Here is a 27408-nt window from a genome sequence, read left to right on the forward strand (position 1 = left end):
TTGAATACTTGGACAAATAAAACTATTTTAACCCTATGTAGTTCCCAAAAAGACTGTCATATTGTTTTGTATTTGCTGCTTTTTAATCCTTACTTATTTCTTTTTACTTACTTCTCTTTCTAAATGATCTTTTTAATCTGCAATATTTCCTTCCTTTTTTGTTTTACTGATGTATGTACAGTATGTGTTCGCCATGCTGCAAGCCGTATTTCCCATGCGGTAAAACAAAAAAGCTTTTTACTAAAACTCTGACTTTGCTGCAGTGTAGAGAAAAACTAAATCTTTCTTTACAACCTCTTTAACAGGTGGGGTCTGAGACAATTTGAAAATGAATGAAGGAAAAGAAAAAGTGACAAAGATAGTGCTCCGATGACACAAATAAAGGAAAAATACTGTGCCAGCCTGTTAGCAACTCAGACTGTGAAACAGCTTTACAGAAAGGACGGACGAGACGAGACAATGATGGGCAGACGGATGTCGTAGACAAGAATAAACAGACAAACAAGCACTCACACACAATCGAAAGAGGATCCTCTCACTTGAATATCAGTTCGGTACCTCTCTTCTCTAGACTCTTGTCACAGAAAACAATGGTTATCGACTAGATTTGAACCTTTTTGACAGGAGTCTGGTGAAGAAAGAAACCAACTGAATTTCTAAATATTCAAGTATCCCCTTTGAGATAACCAGCGACTCTAGATCAGTTTGTTTCACAGAGGAAGCAGGCAGTGTGTTTCAGATCACACATGGGCAAAACATCTTTTTCCCTCTGACCTTTACTGCTTTTAAAGATCTGTGTTCACCTGACACATTTATTACAGTAAAATACTGCATTTTGCAAGGTGTAAAGAATCATTGGCCAAATAAAAGAAATATATTTTTAGACCCGTATAGGAACCCTTGCAGGCAGGAAGTGAGAAGAGTCTCCCCTGTTTTGCCCAGGTCTGATTTTCAGTGGTGTGTGTTTCTCATTCAGGCAGTGTGAGGGCGTCCTACCTGCGCATACAGTCGAGGGCCTGCGTGAAGACCTGTGGCGCCATGCCGTGCTCGTGCTGCAGGATCAGGCACTGCTCCAGGGTCACCGACATGGCTGTGCGATCTTTGGCGCTTTTGCAGCTGGTGAAACGAACCCCGTTCAGCCGGCGGCAGATCTGCGATGCAGAGGGAAGAAACGTTTAAGTCATCCGTAAATAGGGATAGTTGGTATTACCTTAAATTAATATGATATTGTGGGTATTTTTTGCAATTTATCCACTCAATATCTAACTTCAAAATGACTTCAATTCTAGTTTTTCAGCTGTTTTAAGACACTGGATTCAATTCTATTTTGTATTTAATGTACAACAATGCAGGAAGCTTCACCTCGGCTGCCTGCCAGAGGATGTCCACATTCTTGTTTTTCCTGGCGTGGACGTTCTGCCCCAGAAACCTCAGCAGCTCAGGGAGACACGTCTGGGAACGAGACCTCGGGAGGCCTGAGGGATGTTTGAGGGGGAAGATGGGAAATGTAGGTGAGGGGAAATGGATAGATGATGGGAAGAGCAAAGTAGAGAAACAAAAATTTATGGCATTATATACTGGCACTAAGTGGAAGAAAAAGGGAGCTCCCTGCCCTGTTGTTGTCGTTATTGCTGTACACTTTAGTACTTACAGTCCTCAGGCAGGACTTCTTTGAACTGTTCGTAGTATGAATTTAGCCTGGAGAGACTCTCCAAGTTAATAATCTCCTGCAGGGACGTGTCTCCAAACCTGAGCAACACAGAGAAATACAGTTTTTCTTACATAAAATTGTAGAGCAGCACCTATTCATCAACATCTTGCTCATACTTCAGTCTTCTTTTCTCCTCCTACTCACTCACTTCTCAGCCAGCGTCTGCTGTTCGTTGATGCCGACGTTGAAGTGAACCGGCTGGACCCTCAGCAGCATGCCGCTCTGGATCTCCCGCGGTAACGCGTCAAACATGGTTCCCGGCAGCGGGATGCGGACGTTGAAGCCGTCTCGGTTCCCCGTGATGATCGGCAGCATGTCGGGGGCCGAGCTGCCGGTGGCCTGGGTTACCTGAAAGCGAAGAGTATCAATATTCAGGCATAGAAATGATATGTTTTAATTTTTTTTCTAGTATTTAAGTTGTAACAGGTAATAGTTAATAAATGTCGACAATGACATAACGCAGAATCAAAAATGACTAGAAATTAAATAAGAGCAATGAAAAACACAGAAGAAGAGTGAAGTAAAACCTTAATTAAATGTATATTCTTGCAGCTGAAGGGGAGATTAATAAATGTCTTCCTACCTTGAAGGTGACATTGCGAAGATCCATGATGCCAACGCTCATGTCCTCCAACATGGCGAGCTCCTCTCCTGTAAACAGACACAGTGATGATCTGATTCATCTGTAGTTATCGGGGGTTTAATAGAGAAAGAGACGTGTCCATGTGTGTGTGTTTGTACCGTAGGTGCTGAGCAGGGACTCAAACTGAGCCAGCAGGCCAATGGTGTAGAGCTGTCGGAGGAATCCGTTGTCACGGAGACAGTTCCTCAGCTTGATGATGAAGCCGCAGATGAGAGCGGTGAGCTGCAAAACACACACACACACACACACACACACACATCAGCATTAACTTTTTTAAAAGAGATTAGAATAAATGTATAATTTAATAGCGTGAGATCAGATGTGTTTTTTAGTTGTCGTCTAAAATGTTTCCATTAGTAAGATGAATTCATTCAATATGACGGAGTGCACTTGCTCAATTTTCTGTAATTCAAATCAACATATGGTTTTATATTTGGACACAGTTGACTGCATCTTAGATTATGTAAGTGGATGCATGTTGTTGGTTTCTGTGCATCCATGTGCGAAGGGAATCCTGTGTTTTATATAACAGGCTGAGGGCAGACAGTATGATGAATCAGTCTGTTAATGTGCTGTTTCTATGTTCAGCATCGGGGAATAAAATGTACACTGAAGAAGACGGAGCTGATACAACAGTTCACTTCCCTTGAACTGAAAAAATTGAAAAAGAATATTTTGGCATCTATGCTTGAAAAATAACTTCAGAAACTATTTTGATTACATATATTTGTTAAATTGACTAATTATTTTAGCTCTAATTGTTTTTGCACTTGCTGTAGTTACACATACACCAGCTCTCTTATTGTTTTTATCTTCTACCTTATCATTTTTAACCTTCACTCTACATGTTACTTGTAAGTACGTGGATTAGATACCAGAGTTTAACTTGATTAAACTTGAGGTTTCACGATCATACTCACAACTGAGGCTGCAGAGGCTCCCATGTCTAAAATACAACTGTTGTTGTAACCGAGCCAAAACTACAGAAATAAGAGGCTGAAATAAGAGGAAGTTGTAAGAGAGAAATCCAGTACTGCACCTCGACTACCTCTGGGCACACATCTTCTTTTAACTTTGGCCCAAAGAACTGAAACGTCTGGAGAGTAGGAGTGTACGGGTCTCTTTCTGTCTCACTTTCTTATATTTTTTACAAGTGATATAAATACTGTAAAACCACTTAGCGCTGGACCTTTTCACCCTCCAGTTTTGTAATATTTACAGATTTATGAACTCTTTATCGACTCCCTCGCTGTGAGTCATTCTTAGATGAGCTGATGTAAACATCGTGCCACTTTGTGTGTGTTTGTGCTGCTGACCGTCTGGCAGAAAACGACGTCGCGGCGGTACTGCAGCGACAGGTCCATGGCTATCGTCGGGGCGCTGTCCTGCATCAGCAGGAACACCATGGACTTCTTGGCCTTGTCGCTCATCATGGCGACGCACTCTGTGAGTGTGGTGAGGAGAGGGTACAGCGCCTCGCTCCACTCGCCTAGGTAACACATGCAGACATATAAAAGTGTAGGTATGGACAGATAAATCCCACTCAATGCAATTTAATGTTAGCTGAGTTAAAGTGTTATTTAGTACGAATAAAGGCACATAAAGTTAATTATAAGTTGAGACAGAAACGGATGGAACAGAGAAGCAACAGGAAAAGCAGAAGCGCTGATCGAGACATTTGACATTTTGAAGTTTTGTCTTCTTTCTTTTTAAGTAGTTACTTAATTATGTCTGACACTTTATTATACTATAAAGTCTCAAGTTCTTTCCCATTTCCCACAGAAAATCATATAGTTTGGTCTTCTTAATCCCCAAATTGTGATGTTTTTACACTACACACCTTACATACTATATGAGGCAATGACCCATTGAGTCCAATTTTGTAAATTCTCCCTCTATTAAGACATTAAAAATAAAATCAAGGTATTACACACTGTCTGTTATCTAGAATTCATAGTTACATTATGTAAATCTCAAGGGTGCTCTGGGATTGAATGTGTTATTTGAATATGTGTTGGAGCTAAAAAAGGGTGTTAAGTGACTCTTTAATAAAGAAAAATAGCATAAAAATAAAGTAGTGGCATTTTGAGCAATCAAATAAAATGTGAAGCAGGTATAGTTTTTAAAAATACCTGATATATAAATATACTTAATGGGCAAGTTGAAGAAAAACTGCCCAAATGTCACATGATAATCATGTATTTACTGTTGAACCAGAGTCCTGGAGAGTCGGGGGGGAAGACGCAGAGAAGCATGGGAGGGACAGCAGCTCTTACCTGGGTACGCCTCTTCAGCACTGGGGCTTCCATCTGGAAGAGGGGGTGGAGGTGCAACGTGCATGATTAGCGGGCAGCAGAGACACACATAGAAAACACTACAAACCAGGGTCAAACATCTATCCAAAAAACATTCAGCTTTTATTATAATGCTGGTTTTGATTGAAATAAAAAGGTGCGTAGTGATGGCTTGTCTTATTCCTCACCACACTGACACCTTTCTGAAGTAAAAGTTTGGATAGACATGTGACCCTGGTCCAGTACAACATGTAGATTAAGCACAAAATCTCAGATAGCTGAAGGGCTGGCTGTGTTCAGCCATGAAGCAGCACTTACACAAAGCTGGAGAGAAGAAAGCTGTTTCTAATTTTCTGCTTATAGCTACAGAAATGCTGCAACATTGTGGACAGACATAACACACAACAACAAAGATTGCACACAAAACAAAATGCTTCACATTAGACAGTTTGTTTCTCACACAATAGGTCAGGATAAGTAATTTAGGTTAAGAATTGTCAGAAGCTGTAACTCGAGCATCCTGAACTAAAGAAAACTGACCTCAAAACACATTGAAACAAGAATAAGAAATGAAATAAACCTACAGGATTCTTGTGCAGAGGAGAGGGCAGGCAGAGAGGAAGAGGATGGTGGTGGTGGTGATGATGATGATGATGATGATGGTAATGATGGAAATTCCTGTGATACACTTCCTGGGTTGATCCAGAAAGCTTGTCTTTTTCCTTCATCTTTTCACAGTGATACACAGCGGTGTTAATTTATACTCTCAAATGTCATTTAATTTGAATCAATTATATTTAATTTACTATATTTGTTTATTTATTGCTATTTTCTATTATATACATTCCTTTCAAAACTGATTTTAAAAGTTGAATATATTGTAATTTTGTTAATTTGTTTCTTTTTAAAGTCACCGACGTTATTTTTTTTTTTAATATTAACAAAAAGAACAAAAACAATTGAAACAAATTAAAAGTACTAAGGAGCAAGCAACATTTTGGCCTACATAAAAACTTTTTTTCCAGCCAAAAGTGATGCACTGCCATCTAGAAAAAAAATGTAAATGTATGTTTCATCATATTAACAACAGGTGAAATCAAAGGCATCCCAAAAAAAGAGAGATTTCACCTTTTGAACAAAAGATTGTCACATGAAATTCATGCATAAACATTGATTTGTCACATTTCTACTGTGAAATAGAAAAGAAACAACAAAGAATAGAAAGAAAAGAAACAAAGAAGTATATTTTGTGTGTGTGTGTGTGTACCTTTCTTACTGGCGCCGGCCTGCAGGTCAGTCTGGGTACTGTCCTGACTGCTGACGCTGGGCCTCCTCTCCTTCTGAAGCAGCTTGTCAACACGCTGGATGATGCACTCCAGAGATTTATCCACATTCACCCAAACCTTCTCCTGAAAAGGGATGGACACAAAGCAATGTAATCCATCTTTCAAGGCTTTGTAGAAAGGGCTAATAGAGAAATTACAGCAGGGAGAAGAACAGAGCCAGAGGGGAGAGAAGATGCATAAGAGATGAGGTGAATCACATCAGTATGCAAAGCAGCAAGCACGCCACAGTTTTACTTAACAAAGATTTTATGTAATGCAAGCAAATGTAGAGCTCCGACTCCATTACATAACTCCAAACTCTTGTCTCAGGATGCTTGGGGATATAGAAGCAAAACACTGACGATTTGGACTAATTCTGTCACATTAACAGCCATGTTTTATAGTGTTTTTAGTACAAAAAAAACAGGAAAACAAGTACAAATTTTGATTTAATGAGTAGTTTAGCATTTTAATATATATCCACATCTTTTTTTTAACTCAATGCATGAATATTTGATGAACAACAAATAGCAAAAATATGTGTATCATATTGTGCACTGACAAATTAAGTTACTCACTAAATGACTGGATGACTAAAGGTGTTAGAAGCAGCTATAAAGACGTCGTACTACATCCTGTTATTTTCAACTTGAGTATAGATAAAACTAGATGACTGTCAATATTTGTTTAACATTTAGTGAATGACGTGAGAAAAACATTATAAAACTGTTTCAGTTAGTTTTGGTGATTCCTAACTAACTAATCAACTCACCCACTCCTCTTCATGCCAGTCTACGTGCAGTGAGGATCGGCTGTTGCGACCGCTCCACTTGGCGAGCAGCGTGTCCTGGTCGTTACGCAGCACTACTTGTTCTGAGTCGGCGGAAGGTGATGCTTTGGAGGCGATGTACTCAGGCCGTGCTGCGTTCAGGGCCTGAATGGCTGAAGCCAGCAGCTTACAGTCGCATACCGTCACAAGCTGACGAGTCTGAGAAGGTATCCGTTATATGTCATCAGTCCAAAAACAACATAAAAATCAATCACAAACTAAAATTAAAAGTAAAATACCTTATCAGCCAGAATAGCGAGCGTCCTCTCTAGTCCGCTGGCAGATCGATCCTTGGCGGCCCGGGAAAGCCTCTCAGCATAGTAGCTGACCTGAGTCTTCAGCGTGTTGATGTGGGCAATGATCTCTTTGGCTCGGACGACGTCCTGCGGTATGTAGACGATGGACTGCGAGCTGGAGAGGGCGCTGCTGCAGAAAGCAAAGACGCATGGTTTTAGCAGTATTTGAGTGTATGCTGATGACATTAAAAGTTGACTGTTGAGTCCATCTAAGAAGGGAATCTGTTTTATGTCTTATAAATAGTATTGTGTTAATAACATAGCATTAGCATGCACATGCCTGTTCTTAAAAACGGTCCTAATCAGTGAAATGCTACAGGTAAACACAAAGACAACATGAAAGTGAATTCAATAAACAGGACTGGGGGTGATACCGTTCACTTTAGAAATTCAGATAGATCTTAGTGAGAATTTCCGACATTCTTATCAATGTTTAATAACAGATTTATATGTTTTCCAAGTGAAGATATGTGCTTTTACTAGACGACAGCAATGACTGAATTTACAAAATGAGCGGTATTTCAAACTTTGTGCACTGTGTTATAAAATATCTGGGTTTCACACATAAGTGAGCTTGTTTTAGGACAACATCCATCCAATATTCTAATCGATTGACAGCCCTATTTCAAACGCAACACTGTTAATACCAAATGCATCATGTGTCATTATGTACACAAGCAATGTGACGTCTTGCAATGTTTCAAGTGTTTGCAAATCACATCATTTCACCCTAAACCTACTCACCAGTTCATCCACAACGCTTGACAATAATTAAACATTGTTGTACAACTCAAATAAACAGTTAACGTAATTTTTTTGTGGTGGAACAAGGCAAACAGTGAGAGGCAAACGGTGTACAAACAAATGAAAACAAGCAAAGCAGTGCAACAACTCACCATTCCTCCTCATATACGCTGATCAATAAAAAGTAACAAAAACAAAATTAAGAGGAAGCCGTAGAACTGAATTAACGCAATAGTTGAAGAAACAATGCATTCATTTTTTAATGGATAAATGACTCCAGGGCAGCAAAAATAATTTCATATGGATCAAATGTTTTAACAATTTGAAATAATATCAGTAAAATAATGAATAAAGCAACAAAAAGAGCAGATATCACTGTGATTGAGGGAAAAAATAAACATGCATATGTATTTCTTTCTTCTATTAAGTGGTCATTCTTGGTCAGTTTTCCAAGTCTAAACTTACTTTTTCTTTGCCTCCTCAAACTTCTGGATGAGTTTCCTCAAACCGCTGTTTTTAAAGCCCTGGCAGTGAGCCGCCGGAGCTCCGATTGTTACCACATCGTACGTGTGTTCTGGAGACGGAGAGGATAAAAAAATTGTGTGAATAGACTAAAAGGGAACTACGCCAGTTTTTTAAAATCCATACATGAACTTTCCTCGGCCATGGGAATAACAATTCTTAATTTAGGTGGTGTTCCCCTTAAAGTATGTTCGTATGAGTTTTCATTGAGTTCATATGTTCTTATGTCTCACCGAAGCCCAGCTCGTCCTGCACCCTCATCCTCTGAACGTGTAGGTTGGTTGGCATGAACTCAAGCTTCCTCTCTGCCTTCAGGTTACTGGCTTTAAACGATGGACCTGACGTGGAGTGAGACAGAAAGGAGAACGGGGAAAATAATCGTATCTGACAAACACAACGGGAAACTTTGTTGCAGCTCATTTTAAAATGGTGTTTTTAACAACAAGAGGCCACGGAGAAGCCTCTAACCTCTGTAGTTGTTAAGGTCAGACAGCGTTTCCTGGTAAGCGAGTATTATGGTCTGGTACTGAGAGACAATCTGTCGCCTCAGATTCTCCCAGCAGGGAGATAACTCTCCCAGCTCCTCTAGCTCACACACCCTGCAGAGTTGTTCAGAGAATAAATGGGATTTAGGCATTACAGAGGAAAATAAATGTTGTTATTGCAATATTACTACACATCTCTAAAGATGCATTTGACTTTTGCTGCTTTTCATTATCTTGTGTGACAGTAAATGGCAAGTTGAATGTCAGAAATGTGCATGCGTGTTTGTACCTTGCTGCGTCCTCCTCCAGTAGCAGTTTGACGAACTGTCTGGGGATGTTTAACGAGAGGACGCTCTCAGCCATTTGCTCCAGCACCCGTAGGTGGTTCCCATCCGTCGTGGGGAAGCGGTACATCCTGGACATCGTGCCTCCAAACACTGAAGATACGGAAAATTCAATTAGGCTGGATTAGATTGTGGTATATTAGATCAGACTCTCAATAAAGATGTTTGTTTAGTTTCAGGAGTATGACATGCAGTAAGGGTAACCAGTTGGAACTGAACTAGTATAGTTAGTTATAGCTATTTAACTATACTTTACTATATAATTATTACAAAAAAAAGAAAGAAACATTCATGAAAAACATATAACAACAACAACAAAAAAGTCAAGATGAAAACCAAACAAAATCAAAAAACACAAGTGTGTATGCAAGTAGTAAAACAATAGAACAAAAATAAACTAAAATAATAGATACAAATGTTATTGTACCCTTTCAAACATGTCATATCTGTGTTATTTTTGGATCAGTAATCTATCCCGGAGGTAAACACATCTCTCCCTCTCCTTGGTGACAATCAATACATGTCTGCTTGATAATATGATTTATGCTCTGATGTATTGGGAAACATGGAGCCATGCTGGCGAGAGAGGTAGAGGAGGGGAATGACGGAAACCAAATCATTTAATTATATTGTTATCATGCTTTGGCACACCTGAAATATTATCTATACACATATCTATTTTTAGTCCTTCATTTTCTGGACAGTGTAAGGTTATAATGTGGATCTTAAAAATGTGCGGCTTCATTTAAAGATGAAGATCTTTTTCACAGAACAAGGATGTTCCAGAAGTCAGAAACTCTCTCAGACATGCAAATCAATCCAATGTGAATCTATCCAGATGTTTAACTAAACCTAAACAACTCAATGTACCAAATTGTGACCCTTTTAATGGTCATTTTTAGGCGCCATTAACTCATAAAGTCAATATGGTCCTACCTGAGCGCAGCAGGGTGTCTTTGCATAGCGAGGCGTACTTGATCCGGACTCCCATCGACTCAGTGAGGCTCTCGTCGACGGTCAGCACCGTCTGCAGGACACACGCATGTACCGGTGTTACACAGCGAATCAACAACCGCCTCCATCTGCCTGTCCACTCTTTGATGCCTACATCACACTCTGACTCACAGTGCTCCTACACAAACCCAATCCACTATCATTTTACTGCCATGTTTGAGGCTGTGTGACATGTTTATTATGACATAAAGAAGGTTAAGTGACTTTTGTTCAATTAGACACAGAAAAACAGGAAGTCTCAGAGACACACATGAAACATTTGACACTTTAGTTAAGTATCATCTGGTCAGACTGTCCTATTAAAGCATATAAAAATACATAAATACATAAATTTCTCACCCGTCCATTGATGCTGTCCGGCAGTCGGCCGACCGACATCCTCTGATCGGCTCTCTCCTCCAGCTGCCAGGCCGCTATGTTGATGTTCCCCACCCGCTCGTTCTCTGCTGATCTGTCCATTGAAACACAGTTACTTGATTTCTTTTCATATGATTATTTTTTATAATTTGAATTCATTGATTAGTCTATAAAAACAAAGATATTTAACTTACAAAGATATAAAGCAGAAAAAGCCTTTTACCCCAAAAACTTTCAATTTAAGAAGGTGGAAGTGTTTGGTACATGCTAAAAACACCTTAAAAATGAACTATAGAACTAAAAATGTAACTCCCAAACACACTTTACTCTTTTTATTTCCTACATTATTTTAATTTTATGTCTGTTGTTTAGATGTTCATCTGTGGGTTTTTCTATGTTTGTACATGGTGAAAGCATCAATAAACAAATCGTGAAAAAGTGGGGAAAAAAAGATAATCGTTAGTTGCAAATTGCACGATTTTTGGAAAAATAGAATTTGAACTATGGTTATTGCAATATTTTTGTTATTGTGATACTTTTTTGTGAGTGTTACCTCAGTTCGAGCTGTAACCTGTGGCTCGTCTCCTGCAACAACTCCTTCACAGGAAAAAGTGCTGAGCCCAACATATACATCTAAAGAAAAAGAGAGACAATATTACTGATATGTTCATATTCAGCTGTTTATTCATCTCTTCTTAGCTGGTGAGAACTCCAGAGAACAGACGAGTCAATGTTTGTCTTTGCTGAGCTGATGTTACAGAAACTGGAATCACATTTAGTTTGTGTAACAAAAAGTGAAACTTTTCCACCTCAACTGAGAACATAATTGTAAAACATTAAAGATAAATCCATGTGAATAAAGCGCTGTGTCGTACCGTGCCCTGCGAGCGGTCTTTGACATCGTAGACGGCCAGCTTCACCTGCGTCTGGTGGTTGATGTTGGAGTCCTGGAAGAAGGCGATGCTGCTGAGGAAGATGGGGTTACTGGTGCCCTGTGGACGGACGCAGTGACATCGGCATTACTTCACCTTTTCAACTTATGCTACAATTCTGTCAAATAAAACCTTCAGTTGCCTTCTTTGCTCTTCCTTTAAAATGTAAAAAAAATATTCATCATGACTCATTCTGCACTTTTAAACACAATTAAATCAGATTTGAGGCGATCAGTTTATGTATCGTAGAAGCTAGAGGGTGATTTCAGGTGGTCGGAGCGGAGGTGTGTGTCTAGAAATCATTTGGCAAAAAACCTTTCTAAAAGTGAGTGGTTGCAGTTCAATTTATTCATTTCTCCCTCGTCCAACACCTCCTGATCTACAGTAACAACGTAGATGAGGGAGGTGTAGGTGGAGACAAACAGTCCTCAACACCCACTTCTGAGTGATCCAATCAAATCCCTGAACAATTTCATCAAATCCTTCTCAAAATTACACATATTTCACCTGGAAATATGTCACATGAAGGAGGCTGAGGAGTGACTTTAAAGCAGAAGATTTATTAGGAGTGTGAAGCGTCTGACCTCTATGACTTCGGTCTGGGCGTGTTTGGTCCAGAAGGCCTGTGGTGGTGTCGTGCAGCTCACTGCTACAAAGCTGTTGGGTTTTCGATCCAAAGCAGGAGTCAGCAGGTCTGTGCAGGCTGGAGGAGAAACACTACATCAGCCAAGAGGCATGAAAACAACCCAACCAAGGGTTCTGGAAGATGATATATGTATTATTTTTCACTTTAAACTAGAAAATATCATAAAATAGACAACAAACATAAACATTATAATTGCTTACCATCTTTTTAAAGACAATAAATGATGCACTGATATATATTATTGATGAGTCCAAGCTGCTCTCATCAGCTAAAAGCCTAAATTGTGTTACTCACCCACACTGAACTCAAGCACAGGCTCATCTGGGTCCTGACTGTTTCCTGGAAACCAACCAACAAGTCACATAAACATTAGATATCAAAGAAACACTGTGGTGGACACATAGTCCTGCACACTGAGATGAACAACTTCCATTTCAAAATAGCATGAGATATTTTTATTAGAATTGTTGGTGCTCAAAGTGGCCTCTAAATGGTATTTTAATTGTACATTATTGCACATTTAACGGCATTTTTATTCAGGGTAGAGACGTGAGGTAAAATCTTCGGACACCAGACTTAGGATACTTTTAGATCAATAACAGGTTTTTGTCAGGTTACTTCTGTAAAGACTTGACCGTCCCTCACCTGCGAGAGCCAAGCCGATCATCTCGCTGGACAGCTCGAATGTGCTGGCCCGGTACACTGACCACGGCCTCTGGATGCGGGAGCCGCGCTCTCGGACCCCCGCCATGCCTGTCCGGGAAGAGCGGGCGACGGCAGGAGGCCTGAACACACACCCTCACACACACCGTCACACACTCCCATGTGAGGTGCCCCTCTTTCTGCGTAGATCCACGGCTGCTTCACAAAGCAGGTCGTCCTCTCTACAGGAGAGAAGAGAGGTCAGATTAAAATGACATCAAGGGAAACATTCTTCATCTGCGCTTGAAAATGATGCATTTTTAATTAATCAAGCAGGTTTTTGAGATGAATTCTTTTTCATGAAGCCATGGTTTGCTTAATCACCTCATTATTTTTAAATTTATCAAATTAAGTTAAACAATAAAAACAACTGGAGGTTTTGGTGAGGAGGTTCATACGAAAGCCCAATCAATACATCCGCAAGGAAACATTAAATATTACATATTGCAGATATGTATGGGCATGTACTGTATGTCGGCAGGTGATACACAAAGAAACGGCAGCCTCTAAAGTTTTACTGGCAGCATATTTGTTTACGTTTGATTTGAATTTTTCTTTATTAAGTTTAATATACCTTTATTTATAGTTCTTTAAAATTATTTAAATTTCAATGACGTTACTGATGAAAACTTTTCTAATATATTTACTGTCACGGTCGTCCGATAATAAAGTTTAATGTTCATCTGTAAAATATCTTTACGCAGACATATTTTTATAAACTATTTATAAAAATGTATTATTGATTTTTTCCCCTCAAGTATCTATATTAGTGTCAATTTATATATTTATTTTAATTCATTATTATTATTTTTTTCTTTTCCTTCTGTCTTTTTTGTAAACTAATTTCAATATTATTAATGTCATTATTTGTTGTTGTCTTTCTTTTTATTATATATATATATATATATATATATATATGCTAATGTGCCAACATGTGAAGGGGGAAGCGTGAGGAGAACAGAAATAAGGAACGAGGTAGAGAAAGTGAGAACAGGCACAAAACTGGCAAGAGACGAAAAAAGTATCTTTCTACTTAACTCACAAGGTCAAGTAATCCAATTGTTATTCACATTCACCACCTACACAGTCAACAGCATATCTTCATATTACCCTTTGCAACTAATATGTAGGAATACGTAAATATCAAATATCTAAAACGCTTTAAAAGTATATTAAACAAGTCGCCCCAGCTTAACATTTTATCATTAAATGTTTGTGCACTGTCGGACTTAGAAATTAGAATAAAGTATGTATAAAAATAAAGTTTTAAAATCCCTTTAAAACAGCCTTCTTCCTTGCTATCATGGGGAGCAGAAGGGCAAACATGCATTTATGGTTACATATACAGTATATTTATATCAATATATTATTTATAGACTGGAAAAGAGAAAGACACACGTGTCTGTTAGCATGCGACTGAGCATCATCTGTCAGCCTCATGCATCCCTGAGTGCTCTCAACATCAGCACGTGTGTTTAGGTCACATTTTATTATATATATATATATATATATATATTCATAAATGTACAGTATGTGTGTGTGGAAATGGAAAAGACAACAGTTGCTCCAGCAGTGTGTTGATAAGCATCCGTGTATGTCATCCCACGTAGAAACTTATAAATTAGCATTTTATGTGCCTATTTATGCTCACCATATGATGATGTTGCTAAGAGACTAAGTTTTTCCTTAGGTCCTACACAGTTTTTGTATTTCTCCTCCTCATTTCCTTTGCCTTTCTTTGTCTTTATATCCTCTGCATCCTCCTCCCTTCCTAATTTTGTGAGTTTATCACCTGAAACACTATTGTTCTCCCCAAATCTATCGTTTTTTTCGCTCTATTTCCTCGTAATATTCAGAATCTTTTGGGATCTGTCTCCCTGAAGGCTTCATCCTGTGGATGAGCGACTGTCCCACTCTCACTGTCTCTCCTGCTTTCGTTGCCTCTGTCCCATTTTGTTAAAGAGCAATTAGCCTATTTGCAGCAAAGCAGCAAACGCAAGGGACAGTAGCTGGCTGTGGTCTACTTAGACAATACACTGTAGTCTATTTTTGTAGATTTGTGCTCTATTTATTGTAGATACATGTTTTTTTTAATTATCCAGGTTCAGGTCAAAGTTGTAAACACCTCATGTCAGAGCTGTAAATTCAGTGTTTTCTCAAATGAATAAATGGTCGTTTGTGTTGACTCCTTTAAAACTGCCCACTGAAATGAGTTTTCCTGAGATGAAGCTCCTCTAAATGATACATCTTTTTACAAATAGAGTGATCTGAGTTTAATTGTGGTTCTGGGTTAATAGTTGGTGGCCTACTTCCTGATATGTGGCCCACCGCCGATCTCCTGGCAGAGCCTGATACGGCCCACTTCGGTCAGCTCAGATACATGTGCCCTACATCTGTCACCGCAAACATCTGGAGCACTACCTGAAGACATATTTTTTTACACCCCTAGCAAGAACTTTCCCAGAAGAACCAAGAACATTTTTTCCCATGAACAGACTTGAGTCCTTGATTAATAATGTGTACTTCTAAATATGCAAGTCAACAAATAACCTCAAAATCTTTGTGACTAAAGATAAAATACTTGCCGCACTGTGAGTTGTAAGAGTTGGCATTACAAGCCGCTGTGCAGCGTTTCGCCACATGTTAAGCCTTTAAACACACTAATCTGTCACTCCAACTGGACTTCTTGGATTGTATTTCATCTATCACACCTACGCAACCTTGTTTTAACACGGCTCAAACCTCTGCAAACACTCATTACACAACTGTCTGTCACACCCAAAGATTTCATTCCTATTACAGCTTCAAAGAAACAAATAAACAGGGAAAATCAGCCTTGAGTCTCTTTCTCTACAAGTATTGTAGTCGCATCAAAAGACGCACCAACAGTAGAGGTATGAAAACCTGAATATGCAGGGGTTGGAATTTAAAAACCGCAAGACAAGATGAGCAAGATTAACTTAATACCTAGACTCTCGTGAGCACCTGAGGCGACATATCTGTCATATCTCTGGAGGGGGTTGTTTGTGCAGTGGTTCAATATTCATGTAACAATATGAGCTTTGACAGCGACGTTGGAGGCACCACAAACACTTAGTCATCAGCATTGAAGAGACAGATATCAAGAGCTACAGTAGAAATGGGATTATAGGCAAACATATGCCCTTTTAATATCTGTCTTTGTCTGCACATTTAGGGATGTATTATCATGTTTAATTGCATGTTTGAGTGTGTGTGCATGTATTAGTCTCCTCCAGCTTTGTCTAATCAGGTAAACGGCTGGAAGACAGTCGATTTGCAAGCTGTACAAAGAGCTAAGTCAACAGTATAAAGAGCTCTTGATAAGCATGTTTACCAGGAAGTGTTTTACAGCAAACATGGGACAGTAATCTACAATAATAAAACTAATACAAGCTACAGTTGTGTCTGTCTGTTCCTGCCAGATCAAAAGACAGTCAGTGTGGCTCCAGCTCTGCGTCACTACAGATTTATGAACACACACAGTGCAGATGATCAAAGACTATACAGCTCTCAGCCATCGTGTCTCTGGTTCCTCTAATGTTGGTACATCAGCACCAGTAAGTTCCTGCTAAAATACAATACAATTCAGACAGAGACAGAAGCTTAGATGGCCTTTTAACTAAATGTCATAGGTTCAAACCCTCACTTGTTCTCCTTTTAAAGTGGCCTAAAAGAATGGAAAATATGGACTACTACACAGATTAAAAAACGCCACGGATTCAGATGAGTTCAGATTATCAATCCGATAAAATCTTGAAAGTATCAACCTTGCACACACCAGCAGGTGTTTATTATAGTTAGTTATATATTTATTAATGTGGATGGGGGAGTCTGGGAGATGTCAATCAAAATCTATACAAACCCACACAGCCCTAAAAATAAGTCTATTAAGTGCAGCATGCAGCACAACTCCTCTTCCTAACATACAGAGATTGAGCAAACTCTAGTGAATGGAGCTCTAAAAACTGTCCAGATATACTATGAATGATGTCACTCATGTCCGCATCGAGTTTGACCAATGAAAATAGGTGCGCGAAACTAGGGATGCACCGATCTGACTTTTTCAGTCCCGAACCCATAGCTATACCTCGGCTTTGGGTATCGTCTGATAACAAGTACCGATCCGACACAGTGTTTAAATCAATAAGCTGTATGCTTCACTGTGTGGAATATACAGATATACATTTACTGAATTTAAAACAATAAGTACATACACCAGCAACTTGGTGAAATTCTTCAAAAATAACAGGATTCGTATTCGCTGACGCACGGAGTAGGTTAGGACATCTTCATTGGGAAATACTGAAACAACCTGATGCTCGCTTGTTCGCATAGCGTCCAGTTGGGAAGAGGTGTAATATGTCTAATACTTTAGCTGGTATTCCAATAAAATGCCATATTACATTACATTTTAATTATATTTGCCTGCTTTTATTCTGAATGCCAGATGTATTTTCTGGAAATATTAAAAAGACGTCATTGTTACTTTGCAAGATTCTTTCTACTCGGGATGTTTCTACCTCACTCCGGTAGCTTTTCATATTACCACAGAAGCAACTCGAGAAAATGACCAGACTCGATGCATCTCTGGTCTCAAACCTAGAAGGAAATTTCCAGTGTCTCAGCCAACTGGAGTTACATTTTCCACTCCCAAAGCCAAAAAAACACCACAGTTTGAGAAGGGCTTAAGACGCTTATCAAAAGTGGGTTTCTACACATCTTTCCATGCTTTTTACGGACATCAACTTCCTGACTTTATTTGAAGTTATCCGATATGAGTTTTGGCTGTCAAACACATTTTCCACTCTTTTTTTCCTCAATACAATAAAGAATGAATTCTAAACCTATTATTTTTCCTGCTAATCACAATAAACCCATCACTTTTCTTCGTCCATTTTTATTCACCACGCTTCCTGACACATTAACAGCAAATCCCTTTGTGTATAACCTGCAACAGATGACAAATTTAACAACTCTAATCAATTAAGTAATCTGGCAGGCCTGGGGAATTCACTATCTCGCCAAAACAGTCCAGTGATGCCAACAAAAAAAACATACGAGGAAGTCAAAGTCTCCTCCGAATCCATGGCAGCACAGAAACTTCACTGAGGGGGAAAAGCTGCCATATAAGGGAGCTCCAAATTTAGCCTGGCGTGTCACTGAATATGTGTGTGTGTAGGTTTGTGAGTCACATGAATTGGGGCACACACACACACACACACACACACACACACACACACACACTGTATAGGCCACCAGTAAATCCGGGCCACATAACACATAAAATCCCAATCCAGGATCCACAAAGTGGATTTTGGCTTATTTTTCAGGGTGTAAACAGGCTTAAGATCCAAATGCCACAACAAAAATCACTCTAAAATATTAAGGGATTCAGTCTGTGATCGGTTTTATTATGGCAACACCAAAAGACCTGAATTACTTGCTACCCTAATATGGATAATTGCATTAAAAATCAGGAGTCACATTTTGCTCAATTCTTCTTATTTTACATATTTAACTTAGAGCGAACAACAATGCAAGAATCCTTTGCTTGTTGGAGAGATTGAACAGGTGGCTTCTAGTTAAATCTGCAGGACACATCAAGTATTTATGGCCAGATTTAACTTCCTTTAACAGGTCTTTATCATTGTATGTGACTTGATCCATGTCCATCCAACACTGAAAGTAGTAAAAGTAGAATAAGCACCGCAATATCGTTAATAGGGGAGGTTTGGATCGTACAAAGCTTCTGACCTTGACACTGGAGGTCGCCGTTCCCATCCTGTCTCCTACCAACAGTTATCAATCAAATCAATCCCAACTTTCTAGCCAATGTGAACAAACAAAGATCGAGTGATACTAGTGAAAGCCACCGAATGGAAAATTGTTTATCAAGGTCAAGACTAAATTTATAATCTCAGCTCATGTGAGCGGTTTTGGAGGGGCCGTGACGAACGACTTGTTTAGGTTGGAGGATTCATTCATCAGTCTGGAGATTTTCAAACAAGATGTATCCTGGCAAACCTGCAGCGTGTTGTGAAATCAGATATTTAAAGACCAGCTTTAAGAAGGTTAGCTAATAATAGCAGACAAGATCCTTAAAGTTATGGGCAACCGGATGCCACAACTCCCTCTGATTTGTGACAGAGACGTGTGTTTGCCGTACACACTGTGCTCACGTATATCTTCTGTGTACATGTATGTGGGTGTGTTTGAAGCTTCTGTCTTGTTTCGAGACAGACTGGATGAAAGAGAGACAGAGTGAGGCGAGAGTGAGAGTCTAGTTGACCATACATGGTGAAACCCCATTTTACAGCTTCCTCTGTGCCAAGAGGCCTTTCACACACACTGAAGACGAGGCATCACGCCACACGTGTGTGTGTGTGTGTCGGGTCACATCTCCTCTAAGGCGGGACTTCTTCTAAATTTGGTTCTTCCTTGATGCTTTTCACGCAATATGCAAAAGGACAACTCCAAAACTAAACAAACATCCCACCAAAGATGCAGCAGATTATTTGTTGAGAAGAATAATATCAAACGTTACAATTGGTTTTCAACTGCATGCCACTGAGGTCCAGCAGGTTCTAAGTGTACACAAATACCACAGAAGCAAATTTCACTGTTTTTGCAACAGAGGGAAGGGAAACAAACTGCTATAGAGATGATTATTGTCTCAAACAGTCTCAGAATACTTTATTGTAGTGAGATCTTTACCTGCATCGAGTGGGTTATGTTTGCAGTCCAGTTAACAGGATATTTCTAAAACTTAGATGCCGATCCAGATTTTTTCGAGTAACATTTTTGGGCTTTTTTACTTTTTTCTGCACCTACATGAATATGTGACACAAATCTGACACATGCATCCCATGATTGTCTCAGTCATCGTAAGGATTTTGATGTAATTGGGATTGTTGTTTGGACAAAAGCTAGACATTTGAAGACTTGAGCTTTGGGAAACTATTAAATATTTTATAAACCAAACAATTAATAAAAATAATAACAGTATGCGTTAGTTGCAGCCCTAGTAATATGATATTCAGAGGGTGTTTATGGGCTCACTGATCATTTTATATCTACTGTACTCACAGTCTATTGATGGGATGAAGGAAAAGAGGAAGTGAGCTGATCCAGATCCAGTGAGGATGATCAGGGTAGCAGGAGTTCACAATCTGAAAAGACATGAAACGGCAGTTTTTACATGTGAAAGTACAACTCATTTGTGTGTAAACTGTACCAGAGTAACAATACTAAAAAATACAAACGAGAGCGTGGTTCTGTCAAAAACAGGTTTGTCCCCATGTTGCTCCATTGAGCCAATCACAGAGGTGTTCCCTGTGTGTGTGTGTGTGTGTGTGTGTGTGTGCGCGTGTGTGTGTGTGTGTGCACCCTGAGGGATCGGCATTAGAATAAAGCATGAATAATTTCTTTAGAGGGACGGAGCAGCTGTAGCCCTTTCACATGAAAATGAGCATCGCCCGCCCACACCCTCTAACACACACAAACACACACAGAGCTATATTGAGTATCACCCCCTCACTCGCAGCCATGTCACCACATCACCAAATAGGGCTGCAACTATTGCTGAATAATCCGTCCATTATTTTCTCGATTAATCAATTAGTTGTTTGGTCTATAAAATGTCCCAAAGCCCAAGACGACGTCCTCAAATGTCTTGTTTTGTCCAAAACTCAAAGATATTCAGTTTAATGTCATAGAGGAGAAAAGAAACCAGAAAATATTCACATTTAAGAAGCTGGGATCAGATCAGTTTCAATCAGATAAATGTTGTGACCTTATTTGTGTGTTAAATCTTCCCAGTTTACATTGTAAGCATTTTAATCGAGAACCGTATCACCTCATTTACACTTCACACTAAATGTGGGTCATTGGGTCAATCAGTTTGATGACGGTAATGATAAGATAAGAGACGTCTCCAAGTTTCAGCTGAGCAATACAGCTCAAGTGAACGAAAAACATTTAAAAAAGCTGCTAATCACACCCTGTAAGTTCATTAAGAAAATGCTGTCATAGTATTAAAATGGTCTTAATTCAACATACAAAAGGAGAGTACAAACCTCACTCGGTGAGTGTGAGAGAAACTGCGTCTTGCTCAAGTAAGCATCACTTCCTTCTGCTGTTTTAGGAAGTGTGTTAAATGAGTCGGTTGGCTGAAAACGCTAACTTTCAGTCTGTTTTCAGTCTGTGTTGCACAAACACCTGGATGCACTTCATAATATATGGCTGCTTCACTGACACATTCATGGCAAAGAACACTTTTAAACATCTATAATGTGTGTTTACTTTGAGCTACATCTATTTTATTCCAGTAATTACATATATTAGCATTAAAAAAGGAAGGCAGATCCAGATTAAGATCTGGTGTCTGAGTCAGAATCACACAGCTAACCTTACCCTGACTTTAACCTGAACATGAGTGAAACCTTCACCTTGATACTAGCAGCATAATTATCTATCAGATAAATGACAGATAAATGCCAGTGAAAGGCCACCAAACACAATGTAACAGAGACCTACTACTCACTACTGTTTAGCACATAGTTGGGGGGATTTCCAGCCACTGATCTTACCCGGAAAAAAAATTGAAAGTTGAATCAAAGATGACGCACGAGACAAAATAAAACCCAACAATCTGGAGCTGATGGAGGAGACGCAGTGAAAGCAGAAGTGAGCTGGCATACAGGGTCAAGTCTCGCTTTGACTGGCTCTGAGGAAAAACTGCAAGCTTCAGTTCCCACAATATGAAGGAAGGAATCAATGAAGACTTGCTGATATAAAACAGAAGCTTTTTGTAGATTTCTGCAGACTTGTCCTGTGTTTTCATACTTAATCGCAAAGGTAAATCAATCTGTCAACGATAGTTGATTCTACTGAGGACAGATGATGATGCTGGACCAGAACTGACAGAACAAAATCTAGTTTTGTTTTACTTGCAGATTTCTACAGGGATTCATTGAGACATGTTCTCCCAAACAAATAAGGCTAAACTGTTCAGTATCCAAATGAATATTTAATTTCAACTAGGGCTGTCAAAGTTAATGTGATAATAATAAGTGAGTTTGCTATTGCTAGTAACTATTAAACTATTTTCTCTTTGTAAAAGATGATTTTATGGATACATGAGCTGCCAAATTTTGTTTGTTCTTGTACAAAACATTACCAAAGAGATCCATGTGACCATGACCTCATCTGGTCTGAGGATGTGGGCATCAGCTGATGAATCATCACAATGAGGAGACAAAAACCAAAGAACAAAAGGTGATGCCGACCAGTGAGTCACCTCAGTTAAGTCACATAGTTCCATTAGTAAAGACAGTAAGAACATGTCAAAAAAGACAATAGAAAAGGGTGTCTGTGTCATTGTGGACTGTAAATGTCATTTGAATATGAAGCTTTTATGAATGAAAGCATTCAGATGTGCCGTCTAACAGGTCTGCTTCACGTCTCTGGTTTTCACGAGAGGCCAGTGATGGAGTCTCCAGCCATCTGTGCCAAAGTGATGCTGTCTGCCAGGATGGACATTTGTCTGCCTGTTTAACTTCACATGGCCGCAGAAAAATAAAACAAAATGTGTCACATACTAATTTTTTTTTTTATAAAAGATGTTACTGCTCAAAACTTGAGCCTTGATTATAGGACATTTTAGCTGTCAGAGTTTGAAATGTGCCATTACATCCTCCAGCCAGCATTTATGGGATACATGATACAGTCTTTTTCCATTTGAGGCTTTCAGGAGGTTTTGGTTAGCGGAGATCTTTCAATCCTCTGGGACCATTATGAATATAACTGTCACACAGTTTGGATCAATAACTGTGCCTTATTACATTTGAGATGGTATTAACAACGTTCTTCAAAATATCGGATCTGAAAATGTATTTGATTTATCAAATTCAAGTAAAAAAAAAAAAAGCCAAATACGCACTAGTTCCAGCATCTAAACTGTGGTGATTTGCTGCTTTTTAGAAAGACTTGGGATTTTTCACAAATTGATGTGAAACTTTATAGACCAGAAAATAATATTCAGCTCAGTCGAGATGCATCAGGATCTGCGTAGCCACCAGCTACCACTTCTGCCAAACAATTTTACATATACATACAGTATATCATGATTGTCTAATACAGAAGTAAGCCCATTACCAGAGCTCTCTATCACTGCTCATTTTACTCTGTCGGCACAATAACTCATCTCACATTGACCAAGCTTATTTCCTCTTATTTTCCTACTGAAACCCACAATACACCTGCCACTTTGTTAGTAAAACATGCACAAGTCCCTTCACTTAATACTGAAACTGTACTACAGCAGTAACTGTTGGTAAAACTAGCACAACATCGATTTGCAATTATTCTCAGCAAGAAACTGCAAAGAGAACCTCTTAGCATACAGCATGATTGTGCATTTTCTCCCTAATGCCCAAACAAAGCTCAGATGTCATTCTGAACACATAAAACACATGAAACCAGCGTCACACAGTCAAGATCCAGGTGACAGTGGTGGTCTAAATGCCGGCTAAACAGATGGCAGGCTGAGTTTACACACACCTACCCGAGGACGTCTGCTGCCGATGGATGTAAACAAACTGACGCTGCAGACGCCGTCACGAGGCAGAGAGACTGCAGCCAGCCCTCGCCCTCTCCTCTTCTTCCTGCTCTCTCTCTTCCTCACCCTTTACTCTCTCTCTCCAACTGCTCACTGTCAAGCCAATTAACTCTTTCTCTGCCTGGTCTGCAGCAGAAATGGCATTGTGTCTTCTAGTAGGGATACAACAAATAGTGAACATTATAACCTTCATGAAAGGAGGATTTATTGCTGCATTAGACTGCAATAGTTTTAGCTAGGTGTACCTAATAAACTGGCAGTGGAGTGTAAATAACACCTGAGTTTTGATACCAAATACTTTTTGATACCTTAAAAATATTAATATTTTCTTCTGCAAAACACAGCCAAAGCTCTCAAATGTTAAATGTGTAAATACAGGCAGATATACCAGATCTTTGCCTCAGAAAAATACACTTAAACTGGTAAAACATGCTTGTTTGTTTTATCTAACTTTCAGTCCAAAACCCGAAGGTATTCAATTTACTATTATGCATTAAAATCCTCACATTTGAGAAGCTGGATTTATTATCAAAATAGCTGCACATTCATTTTTTGTCGATCAACTAATCAATAAATAGACTAATCGTTTGTGTTCTACATAGAAGAAAAAAGAGTTGTTCTCTGTTCCGTTGGCTAAACTGATCGAAAAATAATTGTCTGTACCCCAAATATATTGATAAAAAACTGTATAGATAACAGCTGCATTGAAGCAGCATATATCATATTTTCTATAGGAGTAAAATGTTTCATACAGCAGATATTTCTTGCAGTGGAGATGGCTCGTACACAGAAACTCTAGGGAGACAAATCACGTTTTTTTGCCATGCCATCCATGTGGTGGTCCTATCTTTGGCAGCACACACACACTCACAGAAAGACACACACAGGTTTCCCTCTTCTTTTTGATGCCTCTCCATTTCCCCCCAGTGCCCATCAATAATTAATTTGACTGTTGCATGAGAGCACCAGCATCAGCAGAGCGGCGTGTCTACTGTTAGTCAGAACATCGCAACTGAATATGTACACTTCTAAAGGTGTCTAGAGATGTTTTGCATCGGTCTTATGTTAATAATTAAGAATAAAGTTGACAAATTGGATGCTGAGAGAAATACATTTTCCTAATTTGAGTTTCACACATTTATTTCTTCTTCTTAACCTACTTTTTTGAACAAATAATGAGAAAAATATATCTGTTTTAGGGCTGCTAGCATTCATTTTCATTGTTGATTAATCTGTTGATTATTTTCTCAATTTTATCAATTAGTGTTTGATCTATAAAATGGTGAAAAATGTGGATCAGTGTTTCCCAAAGCCCAAGATGGCATCCCCTGTATATGTCGCATGACAAGAGCGAGAAAGGCAGATGCAGAGGATGACACACATGAGGATGAATCAACAGGCGTCTGCTCGACCCTCTTGAGCTGAGTGGGAGAGTTTGATGAGTCACAACGAACACAAACAAAGATATGATGGAGACTAACCATGTAATTTCAAATCAAATCACACTTCATCAATACAGATCCGACTGGGTCAATGGCCTCAATAAATATGCTTCATCTCACACCTGAAACTCAGTCAATCAAGCTAATTAACAAACAGAAGTCAATAAACGATTAGCTGATTAATCAATTAGACGATTGACAGACAACTAATCAGCAACTATTCCGATAATCTTATTCATTGCTTCAAGTAAAAATGCCAAACATTTTCTGGTTCCTGCTTCTCAAATGTGAAGATCTGCTGCTTTTCAGTGTCACAAAATATAGTAAACTGAATGTCTTTGTTTTTTAGGTTGTAGGCTTATTCAGAACTCATCGGCAGATTAATTGATAAAGAAAGTAATTGTTAGTTGTTTCCAGGACTACTGGGAGTACAAAACAGACCCGGAAAAAGTGCTAATGGATGGTGCAAAAGCAAAGGTACAGAATTACTTTTGAATTGTTGGATTTAGGGCTAAAACAAGGGGATTCAGTAGTATGAGTGATGTTGAATTGAGAGTAAGGTCAGAGAGAGCCTACACACATAGCTGCCATAAGTATGGTATAATCCCCTAACATATGACCACAAATCAATCATGTGATGACACCTGAGGCAGCTCTACTCTATGAACAAAGCGTAGATTATTATTGTGTCACATGCTGATACAAACCTATGATTTGGGCTTTAAAATATATATACAAACTTGCTGCAATTTGCAACTTGGAAACTGAGGAAAAGCCTCACAAAACTCCCAACTGAAGCCACTTCCTGTGTCAGACTTTCACATTAAAGGGACTCATTTTCAGGCAGGTCACTCTCCTCCTCTTTAAAAAGCAACATCAGCTCTTGGTAATCGATGTCCAGATGACCTTGACTGCTGCAACTTAAAACCACTCTGATGGCCAGCAGCACATAGAGAGACTGCAGTGTGGAAATGTGTGGACAACATGCAAACAGACACATGTGTGCACATCTACAGTCAGCAACCAGAATACATATTACACTGAGAAATGATCAAAAATACATCTCTCTGTGTGTGTGTAACAGGATGATTTGTAGGCTAAATCACACCCATATCATAAGATATGCATGTCCAATCATGACATGGCAGTATATACTGTTTACACACACACTCACACATGCTTTTCCCCATGTTGTCCATGTATCTGTTTTTATGTTTTTTTGATGTTGTTTGGTTACCCAAAAGTCTTTATAGATATTTAAATCAATATCCTCCTCACAAACACTAACCATACACTTCCACACTTGTCTTTTTTTATATATTTACTGTATTGTTATTGCTGTTATTATATATATATATCTTGTCCTAATTGTTTGTTAATACTATTATGTAGTCATATTATTTCTTGTCTCTAGGTGGAGGCTTCAGATAAGCCCAGTGTTTTTTTTTGCCTCTTTCTGCACTTTATATTATTCATTTATTTTTTTATTTGTTATGTTGTATAGTCCTAAATTGTGCAAAACAAATAAACAATAAACATTACTGTATAGTTATTGTTATTATTATATATATATCTTGTCCTACTTGTTTTGTTATCATTATTATGTAGTCATATTATTTCTTTATATTAATCTTGTCTCTAGGTGGAGGCTTCAGATAAGCCCAGTGTTTTTTTTTTTGCCTCTTCCTGCACTTTATATTATTCATTTATTTCTTTTGTTATGTTGTATAGTCTTAAATTGTGCAAAACAAATAAACAAACACATATTTGGAGGAAAATGCACCTTTAAGTTGTACAAGAGACAGCATTGATTCTGTCACACTCAAGGAGCATCCTGTCAGAGGAGATTCTCCATATTAAATGAAACTTAAAACACAATTATAACCCATTTTTAATCCTATTTAATGTGTTTTTTTTATATATACTTATTTGTTATGTCCTTATACTTCCTGTCCTGCTTTGCTGTACTCAACAACTTCCGTTCTGTGATGTTTATTTTAAGTTATGAGCCAAACATTAAGAGTAAAAGCTGTCTTGTTTACCAACATGCGTAGCTAGTAGCAAAAGTAGCCGTTAAAAAACTAACCGTCAAAAAACTAACAGTTAAAAAACAAGCCGTTTCAAAACTAGCCGTTAAAAAACCGTTAGCTCTTTTAGCCGATAAAAAGACGTAATTTCGCTACGTATTTTGACTTAAAATTTACCATAATTAGTCACTACTTACCGGTGCGGTTGCGTGTTGTGTTAAAATACCCGTTTTGTTGGATAAAAACTCAACTCTTGTGAGGAAACTGCCGCACTGTTTCTGACTGTGTGTGTGTCTCCTTCTGTTGGCTGCGACAGACAGCCGTTGGTTACGCCCCCTGCGTGACCAGCACGTTTGTGTTGGTGGCGTCATCACGCAGGCATCGTACGTACAGGACGTAGATATTTTCAAAACAAAAGGAAATATTTATATTTATTTAATGACAGACAATTAAAAA

The 27408-nt window shown here is 38.8% G+C and overlaps 1 protein-coding gene across 19 annotated transcripts in view; it reads right to left on the minus strand.

The window, feature by feature from the left end:
- LOC119483647 (inositol polyphosphate-4-phosphatase type I A-like) overlaps positions 1-27304 on the minus strand; it is a 52588-nt gene extending 25284 nt beyond the window's left edge. For 4 of the 19 annotated variants that reach the window (XR_005205763.1, XM_037761979.1, XM_037761980.1 and 1 more), the window contains exons 1-26: positions 27150-27304; positions 19952-20034; positions 12788-13026; positions 12437-12481; positions 12081-12199; positions 11440-11556; positions 11118-11197; positions 10547-10658; positions 10130-10220; positions 9139-9286; positions 8833-8963; positions 8598-8702; positions 8308-8416; positions 7995-8012; positions 7042-7228; positions 6746-6961; positions 5916-6057; positions 5233-5376; positions 4631-4663; positions 3671-3843; positions 2453-2576; positions 2295-2362; positions 1860-2059; positions 1652-1749; positions 1363-1475; positions 997-1151 (exon numbers count right to left, since the gene is read on the minus strand). Coding sequence is in view for 17 of the 19 variants with exons in the window: in XM_037761979.1 (XP_037617907.1) it covers positions 997-1151; positions 1363-1475; positions 1652-1749; positions 1860-2059; positions 2295-2362; positions 2453-2576; positions 3671-3843; positions 4631-4663; positions 5233-5376; positions 5916-6057; positions 6746-6961; positions 7042-7228; positions 7995-8012; positions 8308-8416; positions 8598-8702; positions 8833-8963; positions 9139-9286; positions 10130-10220; positions 10547-10658; positions 11118-11197; positions 11440-11556; positions 12081-12199; positions 12437-12481; positions 12788-12893 (2834 nt within the window). In the remaining 2 variants the exon portion in view is untranslated. Of the gene's footprint in view, positions 1-996; positions 1152-1362; positions 1476-1651; positions 1750-1855; positions 2060-2294; positions 2363-2452; positions 2577-3670; positions 3844-4630; positions 4664-5232; positions 5377-5915; positions 6058-6745; positions 6962-7041; positions 7229-7994; positions 8013-8307; positions 8417-8597; positions 8703-8832; positions 8964-9138; positions 9287-10129; positions 10221-10546; positions 10659-11117; positions 11198-11439; positions 11557-12080; positions 12200-12436; positions 12482-12787; positions 13027-19951; positions 20035-23425; positions 23636-27149 lie in introns of those variants that run through there. The other 15 variants (XM_037761985.1, XM_037761982.1, XM_037761984.1 and 12 more) reach the window with 13 other exon arrangements.
- Between the last annotated feature and the right edge of the window lie 104 nt (positions 27305-27408).

Source organism: Sebastes umbrosus, chromosome 24 (genome assembly GCF_015220745.1).
Source record: "Sebastes umbrosus isolate fSebUmb1 chromosome 24, fSebUmb1.pri, whole genome shotgun sequence".
NCBI lineage: Eukaryota > Metazoa > Chordata > Actinopteri > Perciformes > Sebastidae > Sebastes > Sebastes umbrosus.